Below are 16,233 nucleotides of genomic sequence, written 5' to 3' on the forward strand. Positions count from 1 at the left end.
TATCTCAAAATGCCGAAGGCTCCATTCACATCAAAGAAAAAAATTTTTCAAGGCTTTTACACATTGTTCATTTTCCAATGTACAGAGCTATGTTTAGCACTGTGTCATTGTCCACGGCAGTCCCTTTCTTTCTAATGTGGGCCTCTGGCTTCACAAAGAACTGCAGATGAGGAGCTGGGTAAGTGAGCCTTGAGACTGTCCTAGGAATGGAGAATGTGGCCAGCTCAGTCTGGGGCTAGGTGCTGAGGAAAAGATATGTTCCTGATTAGTGCCCTGTTGTCTGGGAGCTGGCAGCTGAGTTCTAGAGTGAGAGCTAGCTCCCACTGCTCGTCTTTGCCATTTCCTTCAAACTCAGAAAGACCAGCTGCCTTTGTGCAATGTGCCTATGTGCAAAACCGTGAGTCAGGGACAGAAACCCTCATGAGTCGCTCTGCAAGAAACTTGGGCTTTGGCACCCAACATGCTGAAGATCAGGGTGAGATCTGTAACCCCAGACAGATCACAAAGCCTTTGTGAGCCCTCACTGCCTCTTTACTAAAGCAGGGACAAAGGCAGCACCGCTCGGACAAGATGGCGGCCCACGGGCCCACTATTCATGCTTCCCCTGTTGTGACCTGCTACTCAGGAGCTCGGGTCTTACCTGCACAATCCTGGTTACCAACTTTACTCTAGAGTGGTCTCTGACAGACCGACCTTGGAAGGCTGCTTAGCAAGAGATTTCTCAATTCAAGTATGAGCACACAGAACAGAGCTGCTTCGTTTAGAAAGCAAAATATCTTCCAGGGCTGGCTCAGAGGAGAAAGGTAAGCAAATGCAGTGTTGGGCTCACAGAGTCTGTCCTGCATTGCCACATTACTGGTGCTGAGACTCTAATTCCTTCCCACATCAGCTCAAGTACCTATGGCATCAAAGGACTAATGTCATGATGGCAAAAGAACCTGAAGACTGGAACTGAGAAAAAGCTGGCATGGTTTCCCAAACCGAAGGCAAGGCCGGGAGGATGCAGGTTCCCTTCAAGGCTTGGGACCTAGCGCTCTGTTCAGGTCCCACTCCTCACGTGTGGCCCAGGGGACCACAGGGAGTGAATGCAGTGTGTCTGCCCTGGGGTGTGCCTTAGTTATAACCCCAACTGGATGCAGCAGAGTGCACTTGAGCAATGCCCCATGAAGTTCTTGAACTTGGAAGAATAAAAGTAATGATTTCAATTTTAAGCTCTCTGCTAAATGGAAGGAATGACTGACTAGAAAGAAAGGTCTGCAAATGGCAGCTCACAACCATCTATAATGATAACTGGTGCCTTCCTCTGGCTTGCAAGGCAGGGAGGGAAGAAGAAAGGGAGGAAAGAAAGAAGGAAGGAAGGAAGGAAGGGAAGGAGGGAGGGAGGAAGGAAGAAAGGAAGGAAGAAGGTCTGTGTGACAGAGGGCCCCAGGGCAAAAATGAAAAAAGTATGGCCCCAGGAGAGTTCCTGTAGCTTATAATTTAGTCAATCACTGGATGGATCAGAGACACATGCCTCTTCTGCTCCACTGGGATGAAGCACTATTAGCTTTTCTTCATTGTGCATCCTGGCCAGACACGAACAAATCTTCTGCCCAAGACATCCTGCCAAGGTGAGGACAGAGCAATGACCTCATTTCCTCTTCCTATTTTCTCATGCTTGTACAACCATCTGAACACAAACATGGCTCCATCCAACTCCCACAAGGAAGATGGCAGTGGTATGCCATCTGCAGAGCCAGGTATGGGTCCCATGGTCTCTGCCACGATAGTTCTGGACATCTTGGATGACAAAAGAGACTCAGAGCAGGAATCTCTGTGTAGAAACTCCACATAGAAAAGGCAAAGGTAGAAAACATAGAAAATTCAGTTGTAGTCTTTTTCCATGCCAGGCTGGGTCTCAATCGGTAGAGATTCAGGAAGAGCTAATGTTGATATATTCATGGAGAAAACATTTCAGAGCAACAAAGAACTTCAATTGTTGCAAGCTGTTCCTCAGATCTCTCTCAACCCAACCTGAGATTTTGGTAAGATTCTAAACTGCAGGGGACTAAGGTATCAATGCAATAAATGAAAGCAGAATGGGTGCTCTGTGTGACAAAATCACACAGCCAGCTCCAAGTTGGCATCTGTGAACTCCGATCCACCTATGCCACAGACCTGGAGGCCACGTGCCTATGGCACGGTGTGGGGCTATCTTCTGCTTTGCTGACTGTATCAGGAGAGCTGAGGGTCATCTAAAACACTCCCAGAAGAAGCATAGGTCAGAAGGGCTCTGTCCTGGCAGGAAAGGCATCCTCTCTTGAAGATAAGCTCCCAGAGGCCTGGAGGAAGCACTTTTGCTTTTTTCTTAGGCACTTTGATCAAGATAAGATAAATCCTTGTGTGAATTTCCACTATCTTGGTACTCTGGCCACAGATGCCTTTCATTCTTTTCTCAACCTTCCTGGGCTCTTCCTGAGTGTCTACTGGAAGTGGCCAACACCATCTCCCTGCTCCAATGCACCACTTCTTGGTGTAATTCCACATTTCTCCTTTTTACAATGTTAGGGATCCAACCACAGCAGGTAAGCCTTAGGCCACTGAGCTATATCCCAACCTATCTCTCACACATGATCATGGCCTGCATGTTGGGGCATCCCAAGTGACCAAGTCTGTCTTCACCTTGCCTTGTGCTGGTGTCAAGGACAACAGCAAGAACTTCTGGTGCAACCATCTGAATACAACTTTGGGGTAAGAGAGAGACAAGGTTTCCACTTGGTTTATTTTCTCTAAGTGACAAAGGAAAGACTTGGGGGTAACAGAAGTGGAACTGAATTTAATTAGGGAAAAGAGAGGTTGGAGGAAATTAGAAAAAGTATAGAACAATGTTTTTCCTCTTACACATTTTGTTTAAAAAACAAAAGCCACCTCTGGAGCACAGACACCTGAAGATTGTGTTTTGTTTTCTGAGATGCAGCTATGGGTGGCCTAAGAGACTGACTTTAAATTCAATCCTCCCACTTCCCAATGCTGTGATTACAGGTGTGAGCAAGTATACTTGACTGTGTACTGACTTTTATACACTTAAATAAAACTTCATAGTTAATTTTGATGTATGCTCCCAGCTTTTAAGAAGCACAGGGTCAAGGTGCGTGGGTGTGGTGGCATACACCTTTAATCCCATCACTCAGGAAGCAGAGGCAGGGAAATCACTGTGAGTTCAAGGACATCCAGGGTTACACACAGAGAAACCCTGTCTCAAACAAAACAAAACACCAAAATAAAAACAAACCAAAGAAACTTAGAGTCAGTCTTGGTGTCAGTTTGGTGTCCCAGTTTATGTGTCCCAGTCCCCTCCTAGTCCTGTCCCATCCCATCCGGTCCCGTCCCTCCACACATGTGCCTTCCTCTCTCACTCTCCACCTTCTTGCTCTGAGACATGCTGGCTGCCCAGAGTACGCTTAAGGGATCTTGAGGGACAACCTCCCAGGCACAAGGATTATGGACACATGCCCCTATGCCCAGTTTTCCCCCAGGGTACTGAGGATCTAACCTCAGGTCCTGCCATTTGCTTGGTAAGCACCTCACTGACTCAACCATTCCCCACCTCTTAACAAGGTATATTTTAAATGTGTTACTGGAAATCTGGTTTAGGGGGCTGGAGATGGCTCAGTAGCGAGGAGCACTGGCTACTCAATATCCAGCACTCATATGGTGGCTCAAACTCTCTATGAGGAACCCAATGCTGTCTTCTGGTGTAGAGACATATATGCAGACAAAACTCTCATATACATAAAATATACAAATAAATCTTTTTTTTTTTTTAAATCTTGTTTAGAGCCCTCCCCCATCAGGGCTCTCTCAGGGCGTAGGGCCCCGGACCGCCACCGCCACCTCGGCCCCTGCTGGCGCCGCCGCCTTTCCTGCCCACCCCTCGCCATGTCCGAGGAGCTCTCGGCGGCCACATCCTACACGGAAGATGACTTTTACTGCCCTGTGTGTCAGGAGGTGCTCAAGACACCGGTGCAGACCGAGGCCTGCCAGCATGTTTTCTGTAGAAAATGTTTCCTGACTGCAATGAGAGAAAGTGGAATACATTGTCCCCTATGTCGTGGAAGTGTGACTAGAAGAGAAAGAGCATGTCCGGAATGGGCCTTAGATCTTGAAAATATCATGAGGAAGTTTTCTGGTAGCTGCAGATGCTGTTCAAAAAAGATTAAATTCTATCGCATGAGACATCATTACAAATCTTGTAAAAAGTATCAGGATGAATATGGTGTTTCTTCTGGCATTCAAAACTTTGCAGACAAGATTTCTCAAGATTCAGTAAGGAACAGTAATAGGTGTGAAACATCTACATCTGATAACACAGAAGCTTATCAAGAGAATACAAGTTCTTCTGGGCATCCCACCTTTAAGTGTCCCTTATGTCAAGAATCAAATTTCACCAGACAGCGTTCATTGGATCACTGTAATAGTAACCACCTATTTCAGATAGTTCCTGTGACATGTCCTATTTGTGTGTCTCTTCCTTGGGGAGATCCTAGCCAGATTACTAGAAATTTCGTTAGTCATCTAAATCAAAGACATCAGTTTGATTATGGAGAATTTGTGAATATTCAGCTAGATGAAGAAACCCAATATCAAACTGCTGTGGAAGAGTCTTTTCAAGTAAACATCTGATGTGTATAGACATCTCTGCATCTTTGTACCTACAAGTGCCATCTTTAAGGAGAAGACAACATGAAGTCACCGTTTCAGTAATTTTCTGTGCATATTAATAAAATAATAATTCAGTCTACTGTATTAGGTTTTTAATTGAAAATAAAGGTGGGCCACCCTAACTCCATTCTCTAGACAATTATATTAACAGCATGGAAAGGTTGTATTTCACCTGTGTGGTAAAAACGGAATCTCTGTTGTCTTTTCTTTCTTGTATTACATATTCTGAATGTTCCATTAAGTTGTTTTTGATATTTGATGCAGTTCTTACTATTTACTTTAGTACAGAGATGACAGTAGCAAATTCTGAAAGATGTGACGCCTGTAAAACTAATAAACCTGAGCCATTTGTCAGAGCTGCAGAATGGAAACTTGAAGTGCTAAGTGCGATCATCCAAGGGGATTTTGTAAAGTATAGATTCTAGCTGAGGAATTCAACAATAAGAAAAATTTATTTATATAATGTTTAGTATTTTTGAAGATTAGTGAGATTTCTTTAATAATATTGACTTTGAAAGCATATTGTACAAGTGTTCTTCTTTTGCTATTAGAGCATATCAAGAGAAGAAAAAAGTTTTCTTTGGTGGTTAGTTTATTTCAATCTCTAGCTTGAGTAATTTGTAAGCCTAAAATAAGTTGTACGACAATTCTTTGTAGTCAGCATTTCTCACTAGCTGATGAAACTTTTCAGTCAGTGATGATATATTATACTTAGTTTTTTAAAAATCCAAAGTTGAAGATGTATGTGGATATGTACATACACTTTTGCATGTATATATACACATATATATCTTTGCCTAGAGTTTGTCAGGTTATGTATAGAATTTCTATTAAGAGTTTTAATAATGGACAAGCAATATAGGATTGAAGTATTTATCTCATTTGTTTAATTAAAATTTTGTATGTTACCAAATTTTTAAAACAGTAATCCAAGCACTAAGTGGTACAGCTGGCTGTTATTACACCTGAACAATTTGTTACATGGTGCTCATTTGCTATTCTTGATAAAAATGCATAGGTGATGTAGTGAGAGAGATTTTACCAGCTACTGTTTCACTACCTTTTAGTCAAAACCAAGTTTGTTCTTAATCTTTGGTATAAAGTATTGTAGAGGCAGCCAAGCCACAGAGGAAAGGGTGAAGAGCGAATTCCTGACAGTCCATGCTAACATACACTGTAATGCTTTCTTTAAAATAACTAAACACAAAAGAAAATCTCTGAAGTAGTTTGCTGGTAATACATACATATATTATAAAAAAGGTATATTTTAATTTTCTTAATACCATTGTTGACTTTTCTACAATGAACATTTTTTAACTTGATTTAATAAAAATGTTAATTTTGGACGTGCAAAAAGTTCTATCATGTAATTTATAGGCTTACGAACAGAACTTTCATACATAATTCTCTCTTCTGGACCTCTAGCTTGGTCTCTTTTATAAACACACTATTAGGTCTTTCCAAAGGGCCTAGTGAACAATCTCTGAGTGCTCCCTAGCACGCTGGGCAAAGACTCCATCTTCGGTTAGATGACACAGGGCTGCTCCAAGCATTGCCCAGGGACAACCTGAATGGTACTCTTTAGGGTAATCCAGAAACCCTACCTACAGGAAACCTTAACAAGTTCCTTTATAATCAGTTCTAACTGTACCCCTCCACAGAGCTTTCTTCAACGTCCCACTCTTGGGTCAGACAGTCTTTTCTGGGCCCTGTTTCCTGTCTACTGCAGAGTCCTGGCTGTGGGAAACCAACAAGGGAATTAGCACATCTTTAGTGTTTTCAGAATGCCAGCTCTGCAAGCTCAGGCCTGGGGTGCACCAGGTCTGAAGAAAGCCCAGAGGCTGAGGAAAGCATTCACCTCCCAGCTTTTAGAGTTCACCAGAACCTTCTCCTGCCTGTTGAGATGAAAACAGACTGCATACCTGGGGGTATGACTCTGAGAAGCAGGCAGGAGCAGTGGCTGACCTTTAGAACTTACACTAACGTTTTCAAGAGTGACCTCAGCGGGACTACTCATTGAGAATGTCACCTCTTTGAGTCCTCTGCACAAGGATCAGCACTCTGAGTGGGACACTGAGGTTGAAAATCAGCCTTGGAGTGAGTGCCTCCCTTGGCCTTCTGCTTGAGGCAGGGATGGTGGTTTCTCCAAATTCAGCCCACAGGACAGCCAAAGCACAAAGTAGAGCTCAGGAGCTGAGAGGGCGGGCGTCACTCAGATCCACTTTTACAATTTCATATCTCAGTTTCAGGACAATTTTTCAGCTTGAAACATGAGTTTTGCTGCTTTTTAAATGGGCAAGGAAGATGACTGTGCGTGAAGCAACTGCCATGAAGTACAAGAACCCGAGTTCAATTCCCAGCACCCACATGGCAGCTCACAACTGTCTGTAACTCCAGGTCTGCCACCCTCACACCAATGCACATAAAATAAAGGTTTTGTTTGTTTGTTTGTTTGTTTTTTAAAGGAACTATAGGGGCATTTTCTTGACCAACGGTTGATGTGGGAGGCACTAGCCCACTAGGAGTGCTGCCACTCACTCCTGGCCAGGAGGTCCTGGGTTATATGAGAAAGCAGGCTGAGCAAGCAGGAAGGCAGTGGTCTTCCGTGGCTCTGCAGTTCTTGCCTCTCAGTTCCTGCCCTGAGTTTCATCAGTGATGAAGCATGACCTAAGAACTGTAAGATAAAACAAACCCTTCTCTCCCCAAGTTGCCTTTGTTCATGGTGTTTTTTTCTACAGCCAACAAGAGGGTTGCTGGAAAACCAGCATCCTAAAGAATTCTCTCACATCCTGTTCTGAAAAAGAAGAGGCAGTAATGCTTGGGATGGAGAGGTGGGTCCCGTGGGCAAAGATGATTGCCTGACAAGAGACCCATATTGCTAGAAGGAGAGACTAGATGCCTGACAGCTGTTCTCTGTGCCCCCACCCCACCCCACACACACAATTTTAAAGCAAATGGGCTTATGGGAAACTGTACCCAGCATGGACCTAGTTGTATAGATGGCTGAGAAGACAAAGAAATGAGACCTTGGTCTTAGTATTCACGGGAGGTGCACAGATGGATAACCTCTTACCCCCACGCATCCACCTGCCCCACCCCTGGGCACCCCACCTTGATATCTGGATATACGGAGACATGATGACTAGACAGTGAGAACAGACCAGTAGTGGCCAAGTCGTCAGTTACCTTCTCCAACAAGCCTCCTACATCTTTCTCAAGGCAAACACAACATCTCGTGTAATCCTGGCCACCTCCTGCCACCCCCACTGCACACCCAGAAGCCATTTGTGTCATTTTCAAGATGACTTCAAATTGTGTAGTGAGTTTATCTCAGTTATTGTGGGTGTTTGAGTAGGGCAATCAGTCTGTCCCCATGATGAACTCGGTGAAGAAACCATCACGGTGTCTCCCCAATGTGCTGCTAGAAACCAGAGCCCAGCAGAGATAGCTGAGACAGGATTCTGAGACCACTACCTCCTGTAAAATCTACAAACATGCATGACTGCCAAGCAGATATACCACTCAGCCGTCCCTGACTGTCCTGAGACCCCAAGAGCAGGGACAAGGTAGTACCATCCAACTAAGTTACCAGTGACCACCACTGTCCACCACAAATCATCTTCATATATTAGCCACAAACTCACTGATGCAAGGCTATTTAATGGAAGCACTGTGTGTCTGGTGGAGGAGCAGCCAATTCTCTACAATATGCTGACATGAAGCCTTCTGCTGGTTTAGGATTCAGAAAGAGCTGAGTTCAAATCATGAGCAGCTTCAGTCAAATTATCAACTTGACCCATGGAACCATAATTTCTTCCATATTTTTTCTTGAAATCAGAACAGTGAACCCATAACTTGTGAGCTTCAATGAGAGAACACAGAGGCTCTGCATCAGAATTAAACACCTGTCCTTGAAATTCCAGACTCTAGAGGCCATTCTTCAGGCATGTGGTTATAGAGCTCCTTCCATACCAAATCTTTCTGCAAATAGCCAATAGTGCCCTCTATCTGAGTCCCATTTACACAGCTAGTTCTGAGACAGGGGGCCAGCTGTCAAGAGCACACTGATGAGTTTCACACCTGGAACATTTGATAGGTATTAGCTGGTGGAGAGAGAGAGACAGGACTCCGTCTCTGCAGGGGTAGTGTGGAAGAAAGAATGAAAGAAGCCGCTAGAAGGCAACTGTGCTTCTGGGGCTCAAATGCAGAGCCAGTTGCCATTATACAGCCTGTGCCCAACACCTGCTCCTTGTGCCTGGCCCCCAAGAGTGGGGTGAAAGTGGGGAGGAAGCAATCTTTTTAATTCGTTAAGAACAAACATATAAACAACTATGTGTGTCTACACAGGTGTATGTATAGTACTGTGACACCTTTGACTAAGTTGAAAATCTCCGAGTTCTTGTACCTCAAGGGGACCCCTTCTGAGCCAGATAGATTTTTATCACCTTCAGAGGTTTCTGTTCAGCCTCCCCCTCCACCCCAGTACCTTCACCCCCACCCCATGAACCTACAGGGAACACACACACAGTGGAGAGAGTTTGTAACATCACAGATGGAAACACAAAATTGGTATCTGTAAACTTCTTTGTACATCATTAATTCATTAGCCTAGAGAAACTAGAATCAGAGTAAGAACTTGAGCAAGCACCAGGGAAGTTACATACATAGAGAGTTCGGCATCTTTGGTTAAAAAGCAGAATCTAGAAAGTTCCTTTAGCCTTTCAACTGCTCAGCCAGCGCAGCTCAAAGCCAGCCACCATCAGCCACACGTGCGAGCTAGCAAGCATGCTGCCCACTGCAGAGCGCACAACCTAAGTTCCTTCCTGCCTAGTCCTCGGCCGGTCAGCCTGGTTTGCATTTTTAAAGTTGAAGGGCTTGGGGGAGGGGCCAGCACTATGTTCCGACATAGCTCACTATGTTGTATGACACTATGAAATGACACTGTTTTGTTGTGGAACGAAACCACAAACCTAACAAGTGGGTGGAGGAAAGACACACGAGGACAGCAACAACATGATCCTAAATTAATTTTTACTATGAACTAAACATCTTCCAAGAGGCCTCTGGACTACTGCACTTGAAAGAAGGAAGGGTCTTGCACACTCTACTATAAACCAGAGCAGGAAAAGAATTAAAAATTATCACTGTCTTAATTTTTAAGTATTTATTTATTACCGTGGATGGCAGTTGGTTATAAAGGAGGCACATATAAAAATGCTCTAGATAAACCTGGGGAGAGAATTGTTATCTCCAAGACCCATCGGGGTTTTTTGTTGTTGTTGTAGTTTTTTTTTTTTTTGTTTTGTTTTGTTTTTTGCCTATGGCCATATCTGCAGATTTCTTTTATCTCTCTCTCTTCTGTATTTTTGAGGTGTTATCTCATTATGATTTGTAGCAATCCTCCCTGGCTCTGCCTCCTTCCTGCTGAGATCACAGGTATAAGCGACCACGCCTGGTTTAGACTTTTCTACTAAAGAAAGCCATTAAAAAAACAGCAGCGTGGAAGACATGAGATGAAGGAGACAATGTATTTTCTTAAATTATCATTATTATTATTTATTGTGTGTATATATATATATATGTGTGTGTGTGTGTGTGTGTGTGTGTGTGTGTGTGTGTGTGTGTGTGTGTTTTGCTAGCAGAGGCTGGAAACAGCACTGGATCCCCTGGAATTGAAGTTACAGTTGTGAACTCCCATGAAGATGCTGGGAATTGAACCAGGGTTTTTCTTAACCACTGAGCCATCTCTCCAGCCCTTTAATATTTTTAAAAACACATCAAACACACAAATTAGAATCATTGCTACGTCTATTTAAAAAGTCATTTCACATAAGCTCTAGACATGATTTTTCATTTCTTTTTTTTTTTTTTTTAAGTGTACTAACCATCAACTGTTTCTCAGGGTGCAAATTGATAGCTCAGTGCTACAGACGGCTATTAGAAGATTTTTATTCTGTTAGGTTTTTTGTTTCTTTTAATCGTGTTTCTGTGCTGAAGTTATCAAGATCAGCTCTCTGCTGCGATTGCGTGGTTACTGGGAACTCGCACACACACTCACACACACAGAGTTTAATGTGAGGCCAGTTCAGAAACAGAGAGATTAGACACAAAGAAATGTAAACAGCCCTCACATGCTAGGAAGCTAGGTTACGAGAATCCCGGCACCAGGCATTCACCAGTCACCATGGAAAACAGGAAGTGAGGTGCGTAGCAACCACGAGCCAAAAAGCAGAAAAGCGCATACCTTTAGCTTGGAATGAAAATCACGAGATTTCCTTCTGGCAAGAACCTGAATGTGACTAGACACCTGCAGGGTAGGGGAAGGGAGGAAAACAAAGGAAAAGCCTGTAACCATGGAGATGAAAAGCCCCCTACAACTGGGCAAGCCAGACGTACCTTAATGGCGGCTTGAATTTCTCGAACTTTCTTTCTTGCTAAGACCTGTATATGACTAGACACCTACATTTTTCGGGTTTATGCGGAAGGGGGGAGAAGGGGGAGAACAAAACGAGAAAAAAACAAAAAAAACAAAAAACAAACAAAAAAGGAAATCAAATATAAAATCGCTATTCCTCGGGAGGGGTGGGGTGGGGGAGGTTATTTGCATCTCAACGAAGCTCTGCGGTTAGGAACAGACAGTCCCGGCCAGACACCAAGCCCCCAGCACAGCTCTGAAGCTCTCCGGACAGTCACTTGCCGCCGAAGTTTGGGCAGGCTCGCCTCCACGTTCCCCCACCCCCCTGGAAAGACCACAGGTGGGTGCTGGGGGAAGCCTCATTTGGAGAGCCACGAGACGGGGTGGGGGTGGGGGTGCTTTATTTAAAAGGCGGAGGGAGAGGTAAATGAAAATGTTTACAGCTTCTCTGCATCAGGAGAGAAACCCCCCCCCCCCCAATTTAGAAAGGACTGTCCGTAAAATTAGCATGTTCTACACAATCAAAGCTGAGGCCGTGAGCTGGATTCTGATCTCCTGGAGGATTCTAGATTCTGAGGCAAATGTCAAAAAAAAAAAGAAAGAAAGAAAAAAATGCTGGCACATAAATTAAGTATCAAAGAGAAATGGGACCCAGTTAGCAGAGCCTTTTTCCCCCCCTTTAAATTTCTTTAATCCTTCCACTCTTTTGGGAATCAACTAGGTGCCAAGTGGATCTGCATATTATTACAAAAAGAAATGTGTGAATACAGCCAGCCAGCCAGTTAAAAATCTGGTCTGAAAAACTACTCAGCTTTGCTGAACAACACTGGAGGGGTGTCGCCAACTATGTCCTGCCCGCTCCCTGAGGATGGTGCGGACTGTGGAAACACGGCCAGGCAGGCTTCTGACACACTGCGATTCCACTGGGCTAGGAAGCCTGCATCTATTTCAGCGGGAACTAATTAAATTTAGAAGAGACCCCAGTGAAGGGGATACAGGGCAAGTGACTAGGGCTCTCTAGCCAATGCGCCAGTTCAGCCCTTGAGATGGAAGGAGAGAGCCTGTTGTCTGCATCTGGAGATTCTGAACTTCCCATGACAAGTTCAGAGACTTGGGCTTGGGCAGTTACCTCATTTCTAACTCTCCAGTGACTCTAACAACAGGACTCCAGATTATCAAAGATCTTTTAGTGGTTAAATTTGTCTTCGCAGTTTCAGTAAGTCACTTTCTTCCCGTTTCCAGAGAAGCGGGGGCTCCCCAGCCTCTTCGCCCCTCCATCTGGCTCCTGCTGTTACTCATTTTCACCCAGAATCACGTCTGATGCTCTGACTTGATGAGGGCTATGGCTGGGTGCATCCCGGGCAGACAGGGCCCTCTTGCCTGTGCTGGCAGGAGGCCACCCCTTTCTGCTGACTCAGCATGGGGCCAGCACAGACAACCTTTCTGAGGGACAGCCCGGGCCCCTGCCCCACACTCCAGAAAGAAAAGATCCCTCCCCATTGGGGGGTGGGCACCCTACTGCTGCCCAGCCTTAAAGAGACAAGAGTGGGCTGGCTGCATTCAGGATTCCGTTATTGCCCCTCACCTCCCTTTAATTAATTCTGGGATGAGGTCTCTCGCTATGTTGCGAGTGGTCTTGAACTCCTGGGCTGAAAAGGTCCTGATGCTTCAGACTCCCGAGTAGCTGGGACTAGAGGTACACTCCACCGCAGCTGCTGAGCTCTGTGCCAAATCTTTCCACATAGGTTAACATTAAAAAAAAAAATAAGTGTTTTTCTGGTATCAACCAGCCCATCACATGGGTTGTTTGTTTTCGTTTCTTTCTCTTTTCTGTTTTTAGAAGCTGGTTTCACACCCATTCCATTTGTGAACTTCGTCACATCAGAGGTCTCAGCTGCTTTGTGTTCAAAAGAACCAGGGAAGGCAGAGCCCTGGCCCGAGTCAGAGAATTCCCATTCCTGTCTGCAGCATATAAAAACTGTAACTGCTTTACAGTCGCAGCAGAGGCTGACAAAAAGCCATTGCTAAAGAAGCCACAGTGCCCTGGAAGTGTATCGCTCAGTGTCGTATTTAGGCCATTGCTAAAGGCCACTGGAGTGACTTCACTGAAAGATGACAATTACATAATCATTTCAGGATGTTAAAATGCACAGAACCTCCAAATCTCTTGGCTTGCCAGGGTAACTGCACCTGCAGCCTTCTGAAGCTCTGGCAAATATTAGGGAGGTGAGAAAAAAAAAATGACAGGATTGAAACACAGCAGGGGGAAGGAAGTTCAGATATTGGCTTGGCAGTGAACTTTGCTGTGTGTGTATGACGGTGCAGGTAACACGAGGCTTGGGCCACAAAAACGATGAAGAGTGGGGAAAAGCCACTGCAGGACACCTACACCGTGGACTCCTTACAGGGCACTGGGACTAGGGCTCCTAGAGCCAAAGCACAGCAGCCAAGGCAGCCCACTGTCTCCGGGCCATTCGCTGACATGCAAACCTTGCAGGCGGGTACTGTACCTGCTTCCTGGTCCTTGTCTTCCCTGTCCTGAGTTTGATGTATCTGGCTATCAATTCATTTCTACCTGCAAGAAAGAAGAATTTACAATAAGGCGGGCTCCTTAAGAATAAATAAAGCCCCCCAAACCTAAGAGTAGAAATGTGATTCAAGAATTTTGAATTGGAGAGGTGGGAGAGATGATGGCTGCTCTTGCATGAGACCCAGGTTCAGTGTCCAGCACCCACGCAGTGATTTACAACCACCTGTAAGCCCAGTTCCAGAGGATCTGGCACCTCCTTTGGGTCTCCACAGACACTCACCCACGCAGTACATATACATATATATACACACATGCACATACATATATATATGAATGCAGGTACAACACTCATATACATAAAATAAAAAAATCCCAAAAGAAAAACAATTTTGAACCGCAACAGCTGGTGGAATGCTTGCTTGTCCAGCCCTGGGCTAGCTCTCTAGACCATACACACCAAGCATGGTTTTACATACCTGTAATGCCAACACTTAAGAGGTAAAGGTAGGCAGATCAGAAACTTCAGACCAGCCTGGGCTAAATGAGACCTCGACTTTTTCTTTTTCGCCTTCTTTTTAAACTGGGGCTTTTTCAGTTTATTTCTGACAGAAAATAGCAAAACTGTCTGGAAAAAAAATATTTACTAGGAAAATTAAGATAGAGATCAATTAACTTTAAATTTTATCCAGTACCAAGAATGAAATATATCTTTTAAGAAAATACCAGTATAGCTGGGCATGATGGCACACACCTTTAATTTCAGAGCTCAGAGGAAGAGGCAGGTGGATCTCTGAGTTCAAGGCCAGCCTGGTCTACAGACCCAGGCTATAGACCAGGATAGCCAGGTCTACACAGAGAAACCATGGCTTAAAAAGATCATCAAACAAACAAACAAAAAGGCCTGTGTGATCTTGTTTGCTTGCACTAGAGTTGGAAAAGGAGACATGGACACACACACACACACACACACACACACGGGGAGGGGGGATAGTTAGTCTGGGAGAAAATGAACCCAGTTATTTTAGCCTTTATTTCTCAACGGTCATTTTCTTCTTCGTCCAAGCTTCTCCCTGTGGCCACCTCATTATAGACACAGAGAGTGAGAGTCTTGTGGCTGCCAAGTACAGCAATGAAAGGAAGCTCAACTGTATGGAAGGAGAAGAGCCTGAAATGTGGTCCTCACACCCGAAGCTAACTGCAGACTGTTCTCATGCCTGTGTGTAGGGGGCGTGACTCAACCTTCTCCGAGCCTTGCAGCCCTGAGCCAAGAAAAAGCACCTGAACAGAAAAACTTTCATTCTTATGCTGCTGGTAAAATGAAAATTTAAACAGTGTGATGTGAAAGGAAAGCATTCCCCCAGAAGCTGAAGAGGCAAAGTACCACTAAGCTACTGTGAGAAAGAAAGCCCATCCTGATGTGGGTCCTTCTAAGTATACTCCAATTACTCCCTCTGCCTGTCCCGGGAACAGCACACAGCTCCAGAACATTGTATTTTATGGCCTTTCATCGGCCCCTTTGGCAAGACCAGGTCTAACTAAAGTCAGTCACTTCCCTGCCCTGTTGAGCGTGATCTGGCTTTAACATGACTCCAGGGCTGTTGGAAGCAGTAAGCCCTGCCCTTTCCCCTCATGGGATGCACCTGAACTGTCATGGCATAGCTTGTATTTTGTGTCTAGTTCTCCAGACACACTGAAGAGCACAAGACCCCTTTTTCACATCCACACTGTCCCGGACACCTAGCACCTGGATGGGCACAGAGTGATATATAGAAACACAGTGCTTTGGTTTGAATGTGAAATGTCCCCCAAAGGCAGTATGTTCAATATGTTTGAACTCATATTCCCCATTTGGTGGCCCTGTCTGGGGAAGCTGTGTGGTCTTAAGGGCACACAGCTAGTGGATGAGGTCATCAGAGGCAGGATTTGAGGGTTAAACCCTAATGTTTTTTTCCAAAGGGCATGTTATAAAAAGTAGACCACAAAGAACTAAGGAGAGCTAAGCATGAAGTGTTTCCCATTACAATGGAATGTACACTCTAAACTGTGAGCCAAAATAAATCCTGCTTCCCTTAAGTTGTTTATCAGGTATGTGATCAATGAAACAGAAGTTACCAACACATACACTGCCTCTGCGGAGAGGGCAACCACACACCTGCCCTGGCAGAATAAAGTCAACTGTGCTCAGAGAACCTGGGACACAAACAACTCACTGCAGCCTGAAACATCTGTGTCCTTACAGTGACTTGAGCCTATCTACTACCTGTTTCACGACCTCACAGAACATACAGAGCACAAAAGACAAAGGTGCCATAGTGCCGCAGAGAACCCCTGGGGGACCCTCTCCTTTCTCTGAAACTAAAACGTACCCCAAACCTAAGCCAACATTTTAGAATGAAGGAAGAGGCCTGCTGTATCTTCAAGCAGATTAATAAGACAAGGGCCTACTTGCACAGGGTTCCTGTTAATGTTCATCCTTAGACGATTCCAAGAGTCTTTTAGGCCTTCACACAGGTGCCTAGCTGCCTTTCAGGAGTCCTGCTGGATTCCCCAGACTGTCCTCTGTCTACCTTCCTTTCAGAAGAGTATG

General features: G+C 44.8%; 2 protein-coding genes across 5 annotated transcripts in view; one reads left to right on the plus strand and one right to left on the minus strand.

The window, feature by feature from the left end:
* Tead1 (TEA domain transcription factor 1) overlaps nt 1–16,233 on the minus strand; it is a 226,140-nt gene that overhangs the window by 53,088 nt on the left and 156,819 nt on the right. For 3 of the 4 annotated variants that reach the window (XM_055627360.1, XM_055627362.1, XM_055627358.1), the window contains 2 exons: nt 13,627–13,691; nt 10,946–11,008 (listed from right to left, as the gene is read on the minus strand). In XM_055627360.1, the coding sequence (XP_055483335.1) occupies nt 10,946–11,008; nt 13,627–13,691 (128 nt within the window). Of the gene's footprint in view, nt 1–10,945; nt 11,009–11,097; nt 11,161–13,626; nt 13,692–16,233 lie in introns of all 4 variants that reach the window. The other variant, XM_055627361.1, reaches the window with a different exon arrangement.
* Nucleotides 3,919–4,704, plus strand: LOC129691303 (E3 ubiquitin-protein ligase RNF138). The gene has a single exon (XM_055627363.1). It carries the CDS (start codon nt 3,919–3,921, stop codon nt 4,660–4,662), a length of 744 nt encoding a protein of 247 aa, XP_055483338.1. The 3' UTR covers nt 4,663–4,704.

The sequence above is a fragment of the Psammomys obesus genome, unplaced genomic scaffold (assembly GCF_907164565.1).
Source record: "Psammomys obesus unplaced genomic scaffold, mPsaObe1.curated_primary_1811, whole genome shotgun sequence".
NCBI classification, from domain to species: Eukaryota; Metazoa; Chordata; class Mammalia; order Rodentia; family Muridae; genus Psammomys; species Psammomys obesus.

Coding starts and splice junctions, on each gene's coding strand:
- LOC129691303 (XM_055627363.1), top strand. CDS start 3,919: ATGTCCGAGGAGCTCTCGGCGGCCACATCCTACACGGAAGATGACTTT.